Source organism: Tubulanus polymorphus, chromosome 1 (genome assembly GCF_964204645.1).
Source record: "Tubulanus polymorphus chromosome 1, tnTubPoly1.2, whole genome shotgun sequence".
NCBI classification, from domain to species: domain Eukaryota; kingdom Metazoa; phylum Nemertea; class Palaeonemertea; order Tubulaniformes; family Tubulanidae; genus Tubulanus; species Tubulanus polymorphus.
In genome coordinates this window covers 15,493,280-15,512,784 of record NC_134025.1, presented here as the reverse complement: position 1 = coordinate 15,512,784, position 19,505 = coordinate 15,493,280, and the positions used below count along the sequence as shown (strand labels likewise).

The following is a 19,505-nucleotide window of genomic DNA, read 5'->3' as shown; positions in this document are numbered from 1 at the left end:
ACCTCGACTTATACGCCGCGTAGACTTATACGCCGGTTTTTACGGTACATTTCATAGGCCTTTGGGCTGAATATCGATGAGTGAAAGGGCTGTATGCTGAGTCACTTTGATAGACTGGAGGCACTACTAGTAATGTGCATGTATATATGAATGCACTGCTGTGAGCTGATGAAATAAACAGTGATATAAGTGAAACATTTTGAAAACAGATTATTGGTATTGGTCAGATCGGATCTGTCAAGCCTGGCCCTTGTATTTTCCAGATTGTGTGGAACTTCCAATTTTCTCAACTAAGTCTCAAGGTCCATGGACCTCTTGTCAAATTTATTTTCGATTGTATTAGCCAAGATAAGAGTGGAAATTCCATGATATCTGCATTCATCAGTGATTTTTAGCAAAACCCCATGTGATGTAACTTTTGGAGTATTAAACCCTAGGAGTACTGAACCTTCAAAGTATCAGGGATACTTGAGAGTACCAAACCTATGGAGTGATGAGATTAACCTGAAAAATTCGATAGAAAACTGTCTTATGTGTTTTGTATAAGCTATACTGGATGGAAAGGGCAAGAAGAGAAATCACAGTATCCAATGGGAAATGGCCACACTTACTGAGGCAAATGATTCTTCAGTAAATGGTCCCATATTTCTTTTCGTGATTAAAACCCCAGTATAAGCATTAACACATGCTTCAAAAACTTAATTTAATTTATTGAGTGAATGAATTTTGTTTATGTAATGGGCTGAACCCATCTCAACCTGAAAAAATTGGGCAAAACCCTATGTTGTAGCCCATGTCTAGTTGTCTCAAATGCCTAACTCAATGCAATATTGTTTATTTCAGAAACTGAACTTTCATCAACGATTCGTCAATACAATGATGATATACTAGCAAATACTGCAAGTGTTAATAGTGTGACCCCAGAATATTCAAAAACCCTGCAATCGCCAGAACAAACACTTGAGGACCATAATCAATCAGGAATCATAGAAATGGTGGAAAGAGCTTCCTCAGCGATTGATTTCCATGAGCTGCAGAATATGAACGAAAAAAATGATATCGAATCCTTTGATGAAACTTGCAAAATAACAGCTCTTACCAATTCACAGACAGAAAGTCCTAAATCTGAGTCTAAATCCGATAAAGATGATCAAAATGAATCCAATGAGGTGAGATATTGTTCTACTCTCCGCTCTTAATCAATTTTCTTCATTTCTTGAAATAATGCAGCCGTTAATGAAACGGATGAACCCCCAGCTCATCCACTCAACAATCTTTAGACTGATTCGATGTCAAGTACTGGCAGCATGGAAATATGTGAAAATCGATTATCGTGCGAATGCACAGGGAAGGAATTTCATCTTCTTTCGAGTGGATGGAGTTTCGTATAACTGAAATTCGAATCCCAGATGGAAGAAATTTTTATTAGTCTCCATATGCAAAAATAAAATTATCACATGTGCGTCACAAACCGCCTTGTTCCAGACGTTTGGGTGGGGCCATGTTTTAGTGGCTATGCCACAGCTGTGTTTTAGACGATACTCAATGTTTGTATAAATGAATTACACAAACATTGAATACCGGTATTCATTATGGCGGACTCCGAGTTTACCGGTTAATGAAGCGTGAAAATCAATGTAGCAAATCAAAATATTATTTTCACTCTATCCAATTGAATGGAATACCGGATAACACCGGTACCCGTTTAGGCAGATATGTTATGTAATTAAGGTAGTCGAGTGATGGCCGAGTGTACCATAGCCATGAAAATTGTCAAATAGAGTGATGATCAAATGGATATCTCGGCAAAGTTATAGGGAAATAGAACTGCAGTTGAATGGAGTACCCACCTAAATTGAGTGGATGAGCTGGGGGGTTGATCCAATTCATTGACAGCTGCATAAGTCATTCACAGCACCTGGGACTGCCCATTTTTCTATTACTATTACCTTCGCAGTATATGTCCTAATGAATGTCTATATGCAACTTTACCATCAGTCATGTGTGTAAGTTAGCCTACATGTTACATGTACAGGGCTGCCAACCCTCCCGAATTATTCGGAATCCTCCCGATTTGCGTGAAGAAATTCCGACGATACGATCGGGTATACAAAATTCCGACTTTTTTTTTCTTTTTCGGCGATGTCCGATTTTCCACCCGCCAGCGCGTTGTAACACAATATGATGATTTGGTAGAACAGAATTGAATAGGTGGGGAATTTATATGCACGCCCGCGGTGGATGAGTGCGTGGCTATATACTGTGTACGTGGGTCAGGCGATAAACAGCGCTTACTAGCACGCGCGTGCGTGCGTGTGTGTGTATGAGAGTAGCTGTGTTATTGATTTTATCTACGCATGGCGTACGATTATTTCGTAGTAGGAGAGCAGCTTTTTAATTTGTTTCAAGAATAAAAATAAAGTTCATTCGTTTTAAAATACGTTGTTTTCAATCATTTTTGTGAAAATATTATGACATGTGGCAAAATGTGATTGTTATTGTCAAATTGCTCCGCATCGTTTCGGAGAAGAATCGGTTTACTGCGGTAATTAGCTCGTTTTCGCAGCGCGATTAGCATTCGAAGATCCGGGTTAGATTTCAACGTGTGGACTCTTTGAAATGTTTCGGTAAGCAATTGCTTTGCTAGTTTGAACCTTAATGTTGTCACTCTTGTGTTAGTTTGATTTAAAAAGATAATTTAAGATGCTTTTGAGCAGTGCATCTCAAAGTAAACTTTTAGTTCGCATATTTGGCAGATGGCAGCACCATCGAGTAGCATGTAGATTTATAGACTTTTTACTGTTTGTATCTTTCAGTTCTGTACGTGGAGTCTCTCTTGGACAGTATCATGGAATTGATGCTGGAAATGGATATATTCGCATGACAGCTGTATAGTGTTATGTAATTCGTTTGACAATTTATGCCAGTTTTATGTTCTTATTTTTTAGTCTATTGTATATTTTTGATAAACACTGTTGATTTTTATCTTTCATAAAATAATAAAGAAAAAATACATTCTGTAGAATTTGCTGATTTTTTATTTTGCTAATAATTCCATATTTTCATATCCAGCTTTCATATATTACACGTGAAAGGTATTCCTAATTGAAAGCAAAATATTCCTACTTGGAAAAGTCACAATTTCTTCAGTTTCGATATATTCCTATTGAAACCTTCAATATTCCTAATTAATCTGCCATTCATCCCTAAATGGAATTTTGAAAGGTTGGCAGCCCTGCATGTATACATGTATACTCATTCTGCGCAAGTTGTGGTTATGTTACATGGTGATACGCATTCAAAATTTTTCGATTTTCTTTGCGATGAAGTTTTAAGGTCCATGTATGTTTTCTCACTTAACGAGCCATCACCTGTCATTATTGTCTGAAGATACAAGATGGACCTCTTGTATGGGTTTGGTCAACTTAAGCATCTAAATTTACAAATATATCCCTTTTGAACTTCGCTATATTAAGTTAAAGTCGAGACAGGTATCAAGGAAAATATGACCACATAATTCAAATTTGTTTTTTTAGATCCTGGTCCCTCAAAGCACTCTCGATAGAATGGTGGAGCATTATCATGAACATTTGATTGTCATGCAGGAAGAATATGAGTGAGTCTGTGATTCATGATCTTTTGATAATTTTTCATAATTGAACTTAATAATCATGAAATGAATGTTTCGAGGAATGTTGTGGGAAGTTGCATGGTAATATTACCAGGGTTCATAGTTATCTGAAAAAGCCTGGAAAGGCCTGAAATAAATGAGACAAGTAATGAGAAGAGTAGTACTTTAAAGGTTAACTATTTATTTGAGGCATGAGCTTTCGCTACTGATGTATAGAAGCTTCATCAGGTGAATGAGTATAATAATCAATGGAAAAACAACAGTATTGATAGGCGGAATGACACTAATTAAAGACCTGAGTGAGCAGGGTAATTACAAATAAGTTAATGAGTGACGTGAAAATGATAATTAATAACTAAGTGAATGAGCAGATATTAATAACAGAACAACAAACTAAAATAAATCAAAGAGAAATAAATCAAAGTAAAACTATATCAAAGTAAAATAAGCAAAGACTTGTTGATATGTTTCAATCGATTTCGACACTTTTCAAGAAATGAATAGATACAAACTAATACATGTACATATTATTCTATTAGTAATTGCTTAGATTATCTTAATTATTAATCTGATTGCAGTGCCTAGTTTAAAAGCTAAAAACATACGGTGCCATACATTAGGTTAATTCTAAGCTGTACCATATCAGGATACCCTGACAAAAAATGGAACAATTGACAGTTGAATGCTTTGATGCTTGGTTTTTGGTTTACCTTTGTCAGCGATATGAAGTTGGCATTGAGCCAATTCATGTAAAATCGCGGTACGTTTTTTATGTGAGCATTTGTTTCATTGGATCTCGGCTTAAACGACGTATAATCGATGCGATTGAAGACATGGCGAACCTCTGTCGATGACATGGTTAACTGAGTTAAAATTCTACGAAAAACTGTTTTTGGCGGGAAAATTCTTAGCTCGGCGCCTATGATGTTATTATGGCAAAGTTGCAAAATGCCGAGCAATGCATTTGACATTCGTGCCGTGCTTAGTTAGCTTATAGTTTGCTTGTTTGTGAGGATCAGAATTGAGTCGGCTATCTACTTTAGTATCTTGAACTTAGTAAATATGGCAATTTCTATAGTCCTACCTTGGCTTTGTCTTGTCATTGTCTTATTTTGACTACAAAATACATTCTTTCTTTGAAAAAATTATAGACGATGGCTACAGCCAGAGCCCGCGGCAACAACACCATTTTTGGTTTACCTTTGTTAGCGATATTGAAGTTGGCATTGAGCCAATTCATGTAAAATCGCGGTACGTTTTTTGATGTGAGCATTTGTTTCATTGGTTCTCAGCTTAAACGACATATAATCGATGCGATTGAAGACATGACGAACCTCCATCGATGACACGGTCAACTGAGTTTAAATTCTACGAAAAACTGTTTTTGGCGGGAAAATTCTTAGTGGCGTATAAAATTGCAATGACCTCGATTGGGGGGCGTCGTCTCTACAAGCGAATGGGATTGGCTGTTTTTGGGATATACGGGGAATTCCGGGGCTACTAAAATAATTATGGGAAAGCCATAGAATGGTGTACGTTTCTTTGGACTAGGTGCCGTATACGTGCGGATTTCAAATGCTCATTGCTGGTGAGGATATAATTATTTCACACATCCGCCATAGGTATTGTTTCATTTTAATACCCAGTGATTGTTCTGATTGACATTGATTAAGGTGTAAGCGAATATTCACTTCCACGAGGCCTCCACGTGCGCGTGAAGTGCTACACGACACACACACAATCTCGTACAGTACACTACTTAGGGTGATGCTGTAACGCGTGCACGTTTGACATGAAAATAGGCTGAATAATCGTAGCAGATGAGCACTGTGTTTTCTGTTCGATAGAATTTGTAATAAATTGTAATTTCTTGTGACCTGAAAATACTAAGCAGCAAACTATAAGGTCTGTCGAGGTCTGAATATTGTAGTGGTAAATTCCAGGATTTAAAACGATCTTATAGCTGATTTCTTCTGTACCGGTATTTTAGCTTCCGCGGCCAACATTGAAAGAGGTTTCCAACCGATATTCAGCCACCCTCTGATATGTGACATCATATGAATTTCAGGCCATCCCAAAATAATAGTCTGTTTGCTGTAACCCGACCGACCCGACTTCAAATGTACCGAGTGAAAACTTTTTTCTGATTCATTGAAATGAATTTTATTTTTGATAAAAACGGCCGACCGACCGACCTACTGCCGACGTATGAGCTACGTATGTTTGAATTCAAGTGTGCATCGTGTGAAAACATGCCTTGACATGTGGCCTAGTTTAAGTTTTCCAGAAAACTGGCCGTGTTCCAATAAGCTGCCATTCATTCTAATAGTGACTAAATTAAAGCTGGTTACGTAAAAGCGTTCACATATTCAATGTACTGTTTCATATTTAACACAGAGATGACGCTCTGGACGAATTAATAATTTTAGAATAATTCTTGAAATCTAAACTATTAGACAAATTTCGCGTGCACAACATAGATGATTTTTTTCATGTAAAAAAGCCCAAAGGTGAAAAATTTGTTTTTGTTGCCCAAAAATTTTGCAAAAAAAATTTCTACCTACCTATCGACTCATGCTGAAAAGTTGAGTCGGTGTTATGGCAAACAGACAATTATTTTGGGATGGCCGTATTTGAATATTTTTTCATATTGTGAAACATATTTTTTTGAAAATATAAAATAGTTTCCCTGCCGCACCTATCTGTACCCTACAAAATTTTGGACGTGGACCGTAAACAAATGTATATCTTTGGTCTTATTTGACTACAAAATAATTCTTTAAGAAAGATAAAATACAATATAAACTTGTGGAACTTTGAACTCACGAATTAAAAAGATTTTTCAAGCAATCCACTTACCCCAAACAACCTCTAGCTTTCAAGGTACCACACTTTGCACTAATGAAATGTTATGTAGGTGAAAATAACCAGATTTGAGAATAGCATTGACCTGAGGTTTCATAGATAGCAGCAATAACACTCCGAGATTTTTGACTGGTTGTTTAGATATAGGAACAACGACACCAACAACACATATTGACTTAACATTTATAGATGACAATCGCTGGGCAGTACCAAACAGTATAGCCTCTGTTTTGGTAGGGTTTGCCTCCAAATAATTATCATATTATTTGAGAAATTTTCCAAAAAGTTTCAAAAATTCCATTTATTTGAGCACGGGTTTATGCAGCATCTTTAAATGTCCAAAATAACGCATGTGAAAATTCAATGCTATTTGCGTTGGAAGAACTTTATATCATCAATATCCGACGCTTGGTTCGGTAGTTATGGGCTTTCAAAGACGAAACCCCTCAAAATCTTGGTTCTATAAAATTTGTGTTGAGCCGGTTTTGACTTCCATCATGGCGTCATAACATTGAACGAGGTGGAGTTAGCTGGTGCGTGTTATTTCACAAACAAAATGGCATGATTGAATAGGTTGATATTCATCATTTCTAGCGCGAATACTGATATTCAAGGCGTATGATACAACGATTTATTGTGTGCGATGTGTTCAATGATTCATCTAGTTTTGATATCCCGTGTGTAAGGTAACGTCTGATATTTACACGACTGGAATACTTGTTTTATCATCATTAATTGAAGTCATTTTATTAACGTTTGCATTAGCGATCCGTTTTGGAGCCTGATTATTTGTATTAGTTTGTTAACTGGGGCACAGTGGAGCGTTCCCGTTGAAAACTGTCATGTACAGTCGCGCAGGCAATATAGCCTTATACTGTCATGTTAACTGCGTGCATGTATAGAGTACGCACGTATGATAAAAATGAAAAACCTCTGATGAAACCCAGGCTCTCACCAAGTTTTTACCGTATTTCATCGGGTCACTCATAGTTTTAGTTGTTTAATATCATTCAAGGGATGTATTACAATTATGAACATTTGTTCAGTCAAAAGGCCCATAATCAATTTTGCAAAGATTTCATTCTCGTTAAAAGTCAGTTATCATTAAAAGTTCACACCGATCAAAATAGAGTCCTTTTTTATATATTTTTTTCTTGTTTAATTTTCAATGAAATGATTTTTTGCATACCGGTAGCCTACGTCACAGATTTTTGCTTCACACCCGTTTGGCAAGCCACTGGGCCATTGGTCCTTTATTTATTTTTCGCTAGCTCGGCCTGCACTTGCAGGTGATGTTAGGATATAACTAGCCGACAGTGGTGTTGAATCCACGATGATGTGTTTTTATCATATTATTCGGTCCGTGAATTATGCAAACGCTTAGTTCAGTGATGCTTCGCCTTTCTTTGAATGCATTTGGTCACATATATGCACTCAGCAGAGTACAGTAGCCCTACAGTCATCGATGTTATACAGGCAATGATACATACATAGTTGTACAACCACAGACGCAATTCAGTTCATTTAAAAAAAACACTACTGCTGAAGTTACCGTTTTTGGCGCTTGGGCTTAATAAATATTCCAATAAAATATAAGGCTACTTTATTTTCATCCTTGAGTTTATTCATTTTTCAACAAGAAATACATACCAGTATAGGCTTAGGCTTTATATAGAAGTTTTTTGAAACCCCGGGGTTATAAAAGGTCTATTGAAACCCCATTATAATGCCTGCTTAAAATGCCCTGCAATAACCCTGTTTATGCACCGTTAACTCATTGCCTGCCAAACAGTACTGGTACGGTTGACTTGTTTCTTAACCTTAACGATAGATGGCGAATTCATCGCACAAGGCCAGTTAGTTTAATGCCTTTATTACTAAAACAAACTATCATCAGTCATTCAATGATGTGTGTTAGTGACGTCATCTATTGAAATGGGGTCTGAACACGCATGAATAGGCATATTTTATGCAAAATACCCCCTCCCGCACTAGTGATTGCTGCAGATTTTATCACTTATAGAAGAAATGCTTCTTACTTTACATGAAAAAGCAAGACCAGATGAACAAAATAAAACAAATTTGATGACGATATCTCTTTAAGTTTTTGTTTTATGAATCTCTGAAAAACACGGAAATCCTGGCAAAGCGCAGCATTTCCTGAAAAATAGGCATGGCTGGCATAGAGTTAATAATTTACATTCCATTTTGACTAATTGTGCTCTTCACTTCTCACCATACACTGATATTAATCCTTCACCACTAACCATAAACTAATATTAACCCTTCGCCACTTACCAAACATCGATATTAACCCTTCACCACTCACCATACACCGATATTAACCCGTCACTACTCACCATACACTGATATTAACCCTACACTACTCACCGTACACTGATATTAACACTTCACTTCTCACCATACACTGATATTAACCCTTCACTTCTCACCATACACTGATAATAACCCTTCACTACTTACCATACACGGATATTAACCCTTCACCACTTACCATACACCGATATTTCCCCTTCACCACTTACAATACACTGATATTAACCCTTCAACAATTACCATACACTGATATTAACCCTTCAAGACTTACCATACACTGATAACTCTTCACCACGTACCATATATACACTGATATTAACCCTTCACTTCTCACCATACACTGATATTAACCCTTCACTTCTCACCATACACTGATATTTATCCTTCACTACTCACCATACACTGATATTTACCCTTTACTACTCACCTTACACTGATAATAACCCTTCACCACTTACCATACACTGATATTAACCATTCACCACTTACCATACACTGATAGTAACCCTTCACCACTTACCATACACCAATATTAACCATTCCCCACTTACCATACACCGATATTAACCATTCACCACTTACCATACACCGATATTAACCCTTCAACGCTTATCATACACCGATAATAACCATTCACCACTTACCATACACTGATATTAACCCTTCACCACTTACCATATACACACTGATATTAATCCTTCACCACTAACCATAAACTAATATTAACCCTTCGCCACTTACCAAACATCGATATTAACCCTTCACCACTCACCATACACCAATATTAACCCGTCACTACTCACCATACACTGATATTAACCCTACACTACTCACCGTACACTGATATTAACACTTCACTTCTCACCATACACTGATATTAACCCTTCACTTCTCACCATACACTGATAATAACCCTTCACTACTTACCATACACGGATATTAACCCTTCAAGACTTACCATACACTGATAACTCTTCACCACGTACCATAGATACACTGATATTAACCCTTCACTTCTCACCATACACTGATATTAACACTTCACTTCTCACCATACACTGATATTAACCCTTCACTTCTCACCATACACTGATAATAACCCTTCACTACTTACCATACACGGATATTAACCCTTCAAGACTTACCATACACTGATAACTCTTCACCACGTACCATATATACACTGATATTAACCCTTCACTTCTCACCATACACTGATATTAACCCTTCACTTCTCACCATACACTGATATTTATCCTTCACTACTCACCATACACTGATATTTACCCTTTACTACTCACCTTACACTGATAATAACCCTTCACCACTTACCATACACTGATATTAACCATTCACCACTTACCATACACTGATAGTAACCCTTCACCACTTACCATACACCAATATTAACCATTCCCCACTTACCATACACCGATATTAACCATTCACCACTTACCATACACCGATATTAACCCTTCAACGCTTATCATACACCGATAATAACCATTCACCACTTACCATACACTGATATTAACCCTTCACCACTTACCATATATACACTGATATTAAACCTTCACCTCTTACATTTAGGTCCTACCTTAACGCAGTTGCTTGCATACTATAAACCCAATAAAATATATGCTACTGATTGAAATCAATGGCTCCATTCAAGTTCCACATGACTTAGTATATCGAGTTTAAAAATTTAAAGCAATAGCAAGTTATACCACCAATAATAACCAGAACAAGTGTTTCTATTCATATAAGTTAACTTTCTTGCCTTTATTCCCTTCAGATGACGAATATACAGAAACTACAGATGAAATAGAATCCCATGACTGTAGTACATTTACCTTTGAGGGTGGCAATAAAGAAAGTTAATAAGAAAAATATACTACTCCTGCTGCTTGGTCTCCAGTTTCATGTGTTGTAACTGACAGCTTTGCAAAGGCCAAAATGATAGTGTGTAACCAGATTCATAATTCGTGCAAACGCTAGAACTTGAATGTTTATTCATATATTATAGCAGGCACTGGTCCAAATAAGTTCCCTCGATGAATTTTTTGGTTTCTTGGTCCAGTGTTGGGTCAATCACTCTTCTTTTATGAGAAGCATGTCATCATCCCATGACAATTTATTTAGTACATGACTACCTTCTTTCGAAGCCGAATCTCAATGTGTCCACTGGCTCCTTGTTTTTATTTTATTTTCTCCCTAGCCCTTAAATATTTAATGGTACAGTCACTCTTTTAATTCAGATCGGTTTTATACGGATTTCCATTTATTTAGGACCAAAATTCCAGGAATTTAGGACTAAAATTCCATTTATTTCAAATCAATTGGCTCATAATTTGGATTTCTCATAATTTCGGACAAAACTTTCCAGTCCCAATTAGTCCGAATTAAATGAGTTGTACTGTAAAATCAATCCGTACTCCATTTTATCAAAATAGCATAAGTGTTGCATATGGTAAATAACTCGAAAATTAGCTCATTTCATAAAGAGTTGCTGTACTTGGCAGTGAATTTGGGTCAGCAGTGAACCCTGGACTGCGCACCGCCATGGGAAAGCAATGGCAATCGCACATATTTCAAATCTTTAAAGTAAGGAGTAGGCCTGTAATGAAATCTTTTTGAATTATAAATGCGTAAACTCTAGAGTATATTTACGTTTAATTTTGATACTGGATTAAACATACACCATCATGTAATGTTTTAGTGTTATTGACCTGACCCTCACTAAAATTATAAATTGTTTTGACTTTGTCGACGACAAAGTCTTCATAATGGCCTGGAGACCTTTCCGGAAATAACTTGCTCACAAAATGCCGTGCACGTAAACTCGTCTTTTGTACTGTTCGGTATTTTTTCGCTAATATATGTTCCATCCGAAGATCACGTGGGCTCTTTCAGCTAATCACTGCTCTTCAACGGTATAGGCTGCGGCCTGCCTGATCGCGCTTGTGACGTCATTGTGAGAAAGCTGCACTCTGATTGGTTGTTGAGGGAAAACCAGGGAAATACCCTCACCAGCTCGGGTATTCTCCAAACAACCAGTTTAGCTGAGCAAGAAATTGCACAAGGGATACACGTCATTTTGACGTCTTGGGTAAGTGAAGTTCATGTTTTTTGCTGAATATCGTTGAACTATCTAATGTAGTGTATGAATCCAGTTAAAGGGAAATGCCATCAAAATTGTACTTTCCGCGATTTCTTAACCAGAAGAAACTTTAGTATACATATAACGACCTGAGATGTGACGTATTGAAAAAAGGAGCACGAATTAGCCATAATAGTTAGCAGAATAGTCATCTATTTATCCTTCACTCGGTGCGTATAGTTCATATTCAACCAGCTGGTGGCGCTATTTATGATGTTAACTATGACAATCAAAACAAGCACATGTGCACGCTAGTATGCGTAGCCTATGTTTAATCGATGAAATAAACACCATTTGTTCACTGTATTCACTAACCTACAGTGCTACTCACGTCATATACAACGGTAGCAACACTATACAATTGTAAGAGTTTATTAATTCAAATCACTCCCAAAACGATAAAATATCGCATGAAATGTCTAATGAAATGACTGGAAGCCGCGAGCGTTTGTCAGAGATGACGTCAGAAACACGCACCAGCTAAGATAAACAATAACAGTGAGCATGTGCTGAAATTGACGATTTGAAAGTCATATTTCTCAGTAATGGCTGAACTAAAATTCAAACCAGTTCCTTATTTGATATTTGCGAATACATCACATTTGAAAGTGAATTTTACACAATATTCTATTTTGATGGCATATGCTCTTTAAGTATGGCAATGCTGGGTCCAATGTTGATGGAATTCTGACTTCGATTTATTCCGTCAGTGTCTTCAGCACGCTAAATTCTTACGAAAAGTAAATTAAACAACCTGACAACTGAGGTGTTAGCTGGTGTTCTGTCGATTTCTATCGACAAACCGTCATTTACCTAGGTTAATGATTAAAGGAGCTACATTGCATCGATATCAAAGTATGCAGCGTAATTTTTAGTGGCATGTGATTTATTTTCAACCGCATTTGTGTGCCCTTCTAATAATTATTAATTATCAAATTCAAATTTCAGCTTAATTCATTTCGCCTGGGAGACGATCTGCTCTCAGCCGCATATGGCCTATGTAACCATAAAATGAGTAAAATATTTCCATTTTTTTCAGATTCATTGTTCTCAATCTCTGCTTCAGGATTCCTGCTTGGGTGAGTTTTTTTTTAAGTATTTCTGTCATTGCAATATGGGACGGGGGCAAGTTATTTTGACAGTTGTCGTAGACTTGTATGGTGTTGGAGGGATGAATGAAAATGGCTGGGCCAGGCGGTAGCGTCTGCCCAAATTTTTCTTGGGTCTTGACTTAAGATTTTTTTCGTAACTAACTTGGTCATGGGGTTTTCCATGGCCGGCCTAATAGATATCCTAACTTGACAAGCCCTGGCAGTGTATTGCATACTTTTTATTTGTATTTTGATTAGGCAGAAACTAAATTGGTACCTCTATTGTTTCAGATTTGTCAAATGGATGTTGAATGATACGTACAATCCCTATCTACACTAGAGTGGTTTCTATTTGTCTCTACTACAACAAACACTGCTTTCCTCAGAATAGCTTGAAAAATCGATACTCCACTGAAGTAGAGGCATTTCCTATCTGAAACAACCTAGTGGTACCAGCATGTGCAGTAGTGATATATCGGACATTAATTTCCCTCAGACCGCACATTTTTAAAAAAAGTTGAAGTTAATACAATTCAAGTCTCAATGGACTCGCTGTTTGTCAACAACTTGTTGGCAATCAAACTGTTGTGCGTTTTCAAAAAAATCGAAAAGCTTTTAAGAGGTATTCACTGATATGCAGTTTAAACTGGAGTGGTTGGATAGAGCATCAAACATAAACCTCAAAAGAAATTGCCAGCGAATTACCAGCGAAAAGTTTCAGCTCATTTGAGAAAATAAGGCCAGAAAACAAGCATATTTTAGAATTAAGAGAGTATTGAATTCTAAATTACATTTCAGCACAAGTGGTGACATATATATTTGTTATACATGTAAATGTAATTGATACATTTAAAACATTGATCCAGCCTGCCCAGCGAGGCGGGACCTGTTCCTTTTCCCAAACTGGATCCGATTATCTCGACGAAGTCTCAAGTTCCATGGATCTCTTGTTTTGAAACTGGTGTTATACCTACTTTTTAGGATCAACTGTGTTGAATGGTCCTGAGAGTAACTTTCTGTTAGCTCTTTGTGGCACAAATTGTAACCAAAGAATAAACAAAACTAATATTTTGTCATTAGAAGGGAAATAGGTGTTGGAATTGATATGGTCAGTTTCGTCCATCAGCTCTAAGCCGTTTTGGAATTGATATGGCAAGTTTCGTCCATCAGCTCTAAGTCGTTTAAAGGTGCTCGTAGAAAATGTGCAAAACTTCAATGAATTTTTCCCCATTCTAGTAACTGATGTTTCCTGACATCACATGGAATGCCCTTCAGAAGGGTATCACTTGGAAATCCCTTTAGAAGGGCTTTCCAGTGACATCATAATCAAGAAATGTTCTACCATGTGACTCATTGCGAAAACCCATTACTATGTTTTATTATCAAAGTTGAACATGTTTGACTACACAGTCTACGATTATTTATTTCTTCAGCTATTTAATATTGCAAATCCAAGAAAAAATCGATTTTTGTGCTCAAAACTAAAATGTACTCAGTTGATCCTACTGGACCCATTGTTCTTTACAATAAACATGCACTGGTCAAACCATTGATAAAAAACCACCAAATTAAAATTTGGATCCAAACCAATAAATAATTATAGGCCAATGTCTAGTTACCTATAGCCGCACAGCTGCTTGACGTATGGCTGCTAATAAGCTTCATGAGCATCTGTCGAAATATTCATTGTATACAAAATGTCAAGCAGCCTATAAATGAACATACACAGCAAATAGTTATAGATGGCAAACTTGGTATGATTGCTGATTTACCATGTGGTATTCGCGAAAGGTCAGTCCTGAGGTTGGTTATATTTACTTTATACACCTATTGCTTATATAATCTATACATTGCATGTGAAAAACTGCTTACCGTTCTAGCAAAAATTGAAGCATGTATTAATCAACTATGACAATGGATTAGAGATAATTTGTTGTATTAACAATTCCAAAACAGAAGTTATTTGGTTTCATAAGAGTACATGTGGTTGCACCTTTGTACCTTCAGGAACTTCTGTCTGTGTGTAAGCCAAGATGACCATTGCACTCAGAGAGAAGTGTTACACTGTCTCGTGTTTTACCTAAAACTAAAGGAATTGATCTTTTTCTCATGCAGCGCAAATTTGATGGAATAATCTACCTCTTAATTTGATGGAATGATCTAAGTTAAATCGTTGGAACTGTAATGACATTGATAATTTCAGATCTCATCTTGAAATTTTTCTGTTTAAAGAACACTTTTATTAGTAGTTTAAATGTGTTTTACAGCTGAATTTTTATTGTAAACCGTCTGAGACGTAGTGTAGTGCGGTAAATAAAATATATATAAATGCCTATTATTATCATAATCATCAATCCTCTGTTCACTTAATTTCTGTTCTCTGAAAGTTTTGAATTATTATTCACCGGTGCTTCAGACTTATTATCATCATTGTTCTCTTTTCATACTGCATCTTACAGAAAAAAATACAACTAACTGCAATTTACACCTCATATTGGTGAAATCAGAGCATATAATTAGGCCTACAGCGCATTGACAAATAGTGCGTAGAATTTTTTACCACCCTGAATGGTTTTCCGTTGGCCCCTCTGATCACTAAGGGCTATATTAAGTGTTTAAATGATTTATTGTCAAAAATAATCAGAATCATTGCATTGCAATTGTAGGTCACGACTTCTTGAAATGTCTGATGCACTGGAACAGATACAGAAGAGAACCAATGCTCATGCAGCAAACTCCATTTCAAAATCTCCAGATGGGCCAGCAAAAATGGACTCAAAATCGTCGGACTCTTTAAAGTCTCACATTTCACCAAGGCAGCATAAGATCAGAAGTGTAACTAGCCCTTTGACCACAAGTACGCAAGATATGTTTGAAAATGCCAAACCTCAAATGGATGCTGTGAGGTTAGTTTGAATATTGCATTGTCATATTAGAATGATCCAAATTTTTGTCCAGCTATTGCCATATTTTTTCAACATTCGTTTCTAAGAGAAAAATATCCTCATGTGGCTGTTTAGCTGGGTGATTACGTCATTTTTGATTTGGTTGACGGAATTTTTTTAAAATCTTTTTTGTCGCCATCGGGTCCAGAGGACACTGTTTTTACAGTAATTGAGTTTACAAAGATCTGAAAAATGAGGTTAAATACGCAAGAATAGTTCTGGTGAATGGGTCCCTAAGCACCAAGGGCCCGTAGCGGTAGTACTTTCCTTGAGAATCTTTGCTGGAAACTCAATGGGAATCCAGTGTTGTCATATCCGGAATGACGGAATCGCAGAATTTTTTTTGAACATTGAATTTCTTCACTATCACTATAAATAGTAACCGGGATACCCGGTGTCGAATCGCAATTTTATCTGACATTATTTTATGATACCATTCACTGGCTATATACGATATATACCAGCTGCAGTAACAGTCAGAATGTAGTCGGATAATAGATCTGGACCAGGGCTAACATAGGTTATCGAAGTTAATTGACATGCATGCACAGTTAAGCTCAACGTTGAATTTTGATACATCAGATTCAGTATTTCTCAAAATCAGTTACCTTCCGGACACTAAGTCCTTGATTCTTGCTGATGGTCTTTTGAGTTACTTAGTTTTTACATTTCCCGATAGGGAAAAACATCACAAGGTGTGAAATTCAATGATTTTGTGATTTTAAATCAATTTTCCAACAGGCAGGTGGTCATTTAACAATACACGTTCACAATGGAAAAATCCGCAAATTTGGTTCGACAGCATTGTAATGGCGATTCATTTACCTGCTAGTGCTCAGGGCTCTGGGTAATTTCCCAGGGGCTCAGCTCACAGAGCCACTCAGCGCGTCCCCAGGTGGCGGATAGGGGAGCCTCATTCGTGGGGCCTGTCTAGTTATAACACAGAAAGCCGACCGCAGACCATAGTGAGCCGAGCTGGTGGCACTCGCAAAAAATCGCACCTAGGAGATGGAAAACTCTGATTTCAAACCTGGTCTGGCAGGAGACCATGAGCCACTCAAGACATCCTCCCGGGTAGGAAGAGCTCGTAGCCTTGGATGATGGCAGTCTTCCTAGGTGAGGGAAAACACTGATTTTAAACCACCTGGAGAGGAGCTGGGCACCGCCAGGTAAATTACGCCCAAGCTTCAACATGGAAAAACGCTCAACCAGACTCATACCGGATCGGACGAGGCCCGGGTTAACGACGTCCGCGTACCCCGCAAGTCAGGGCGGGATCGACAAGTATGCTACTGACAACCAGACAGCAGTCCAACTTAGACGCGCAAACTTTGTGGTCAGAACATGGAATGTTCGAACCCTGAGTGCCATGGGAAAGATAGAACAGCTTCTCCACGAACTCAAAAACTATTCTTGGAACGTAATAGGTTTATCGGAGGCAAGAATTGTCGGTGCAGGGGAGTTCAATACAGCGGAGTGATACACAGCGGAAACGCAACAAGGAGGATACATGGAACGGGTTTCATCGTACACAAACACAAAGCCCCTGCAATATTCAAGTTCCAACCTATCTCAGAACGAGTTCTAGTACTTCGGCTGAATGTGAAACCTTTCAACATGACCATAGTCCAAGTGTATGCACCTACCAGCGAGGCCACTCACGAAACCCTGGAACGATTCCACTCAGAAGTAAATGATGTAATGTCAAAGCTACCAATACAAGATGTGGTTATGGACAATGGAGACTGGTATGTCAAAATTGGGACTGATGCCTATTCAGGCTGGCTGGGTACCATAGGAAGACTTGGGCTCGGTAAAAAAAATGACCAATGGCTCATTTTGTTGGAGTTTGCACGCACCCACAACCTATCATTACTCAACACCTTTTGCAAACAGAAACTCAGTCGAAAGGCAAGCTGGCACTCACCAAATGGGAAGTCACACAATCTGATTGACTATCTAATGGTGGACCGGAGATTCCTCAGTAGCTTCAACCTGATGAGGACCAGAACATTCCCAGGTGCTGACATCGGGAGCGATCACGATCTGGTGTTGACAACCATGAACCTCCGACTAAAAAGACTTCCAAGAAAGACTAACTCAAGAGTGAAATATTACCTTGACAAGCTGAAGAACCCAGAGACCCGAGATGTTTATCAGGTCACCATCGGCGGCAAATTTGCCCCACTACTTGAGCTGGATGAGAGTGCAAATGAACTGTGCTGCAAAGCGAAAGAAGCCATCACCACCACAGCCGATGAGATCATTGGCAAAAAGAAAAAGCTAAAGAGTCAATGGATGACACCTGAAATTTTAGGAAAATGTGACCATCGGCGACTCCTAAAGGCCAGAAGATTCATCTCAGCAGATGATAATGAGGCATATAGAGCGATTAACAAAAAAATCAGGAAAGACATCAAGGTAGCGAAAGAACAGTGGGTGCAGACAAAATGCGCGGAAGTCGAGAACGACCTGCACAGAAATAACACCAAATCAGCATACCAGGCTATAAAACTGCTGACAAAACCTAGCACAGGAGGAAGCGGCTGCATCGAAGATAAGGCAGGCACACTTCTCACAGAGAAAGCAGCTATAGCAAACTGGTGGCACGAATTCTGTTCAGAGCTATACAACTACCAGCTCACGGCAGAGCAGGAGGTACTGGAAGACCTCAAGAAACGTACAGCCGACGACAACTCCTACGAGCCACACATCCTAGAAGACGAGGTTAGTGAAGCAGTGAAAACGCTGAAGCATGGGAAGTCTCCTGGAGTAGACAACATTCCAGCCGAGCTACTAGTTCATGGCGGTCTTCCAGTCATCGAGATATGCAACAAGGTTATGGAGACTGGAGAATGGCCTGATGACTGGACTACATCTATTGTCCTCCCGCTACCAAAGAAAGGCAATTCTCAGAAATGCGAAGACCACCGAACCATCAGCTTTATTAGCCACGCCAGTAAGATCCAATTGAAGGTGTTACTAAAACGCCTTCAGCCTCAGCAGGGTTCGTCACGGTGCTTGAAAAGCTTGAAATGGCTTGAATTTGAGAAATACTACTCAAGCGCTTGAAAACAGCTTGAAAATAGATCGAAAGCTTGAAATAATTATTTTTGACTTGAAATAAAAAGATATGGCTTGAAATGCTTGAATATCACAAATTTTCTTCTTCGCGAATTTTTTCGATGAAATCACAGACAGAATATGTTCTTGAGTCGTTTCTACGCATGCATCATGTTTTAGGCATCCATAAAGAAATTAATTGAATTGTATTGAATCACGAGACTCCCTTGCACTGCGACTTGTGGTGAAACTCTCCAGTGTCTGGAGACTTGAACATATGGGGAAATTTCAGTCATGCATGTTATCGAGCATTGATGTAAAATGGCATTGAAATCCCACACCAGGTGTGAGAGCCATGTTGAAGGCACCGTGACCTAGTCAAAGTCATTGAACATTACAAATTTCGTATTAGG

The 19,505-nt window shown here is 38.1% G+C and overlaps 2 protein-coding genes across 10 annotated transcripts in view; both read left to right on the top strand.

The window, feature by feature from the left end:
- LOC141915380 (uncharacterized) overlaps positions 1-19,505 on the top strand; it is a 200,005-nt gene that overhangs the window by 123,720 nt on the left and 56,780 nt on the right. For all 9 annotated transcript variants that reach the window (XM_074806882.1, XM_074806881.1, XM_074806885.1 and 6 more), the window contains 3 exons: positions 844-1,169; positions 3,537-3,616; positions 15,751-15,990. In XM_074806882.1, the coding sequence (XP_074662983.1) occupies positions 844-1,169; positions 3,537-3,616; positions 15,751-15,990 (646 nt within the window). The remainder of the gene's footprint in view (positions 1-843; positions 1,170-3,536; positions 3,617-15,750; positions 15,991-19,505) is intronic.
- LOC141915124 (uncharacterized) lies at positions 17,374-19,101 on the top strand. Its single transcript, XM_074806536.1, has one exon. It carries the CDS (start codon positions 17,374-17,376, stop codon positions 19,099-19,101), a length of 1,728 nt encoding a protein of 575 aa, XP_074662637.1.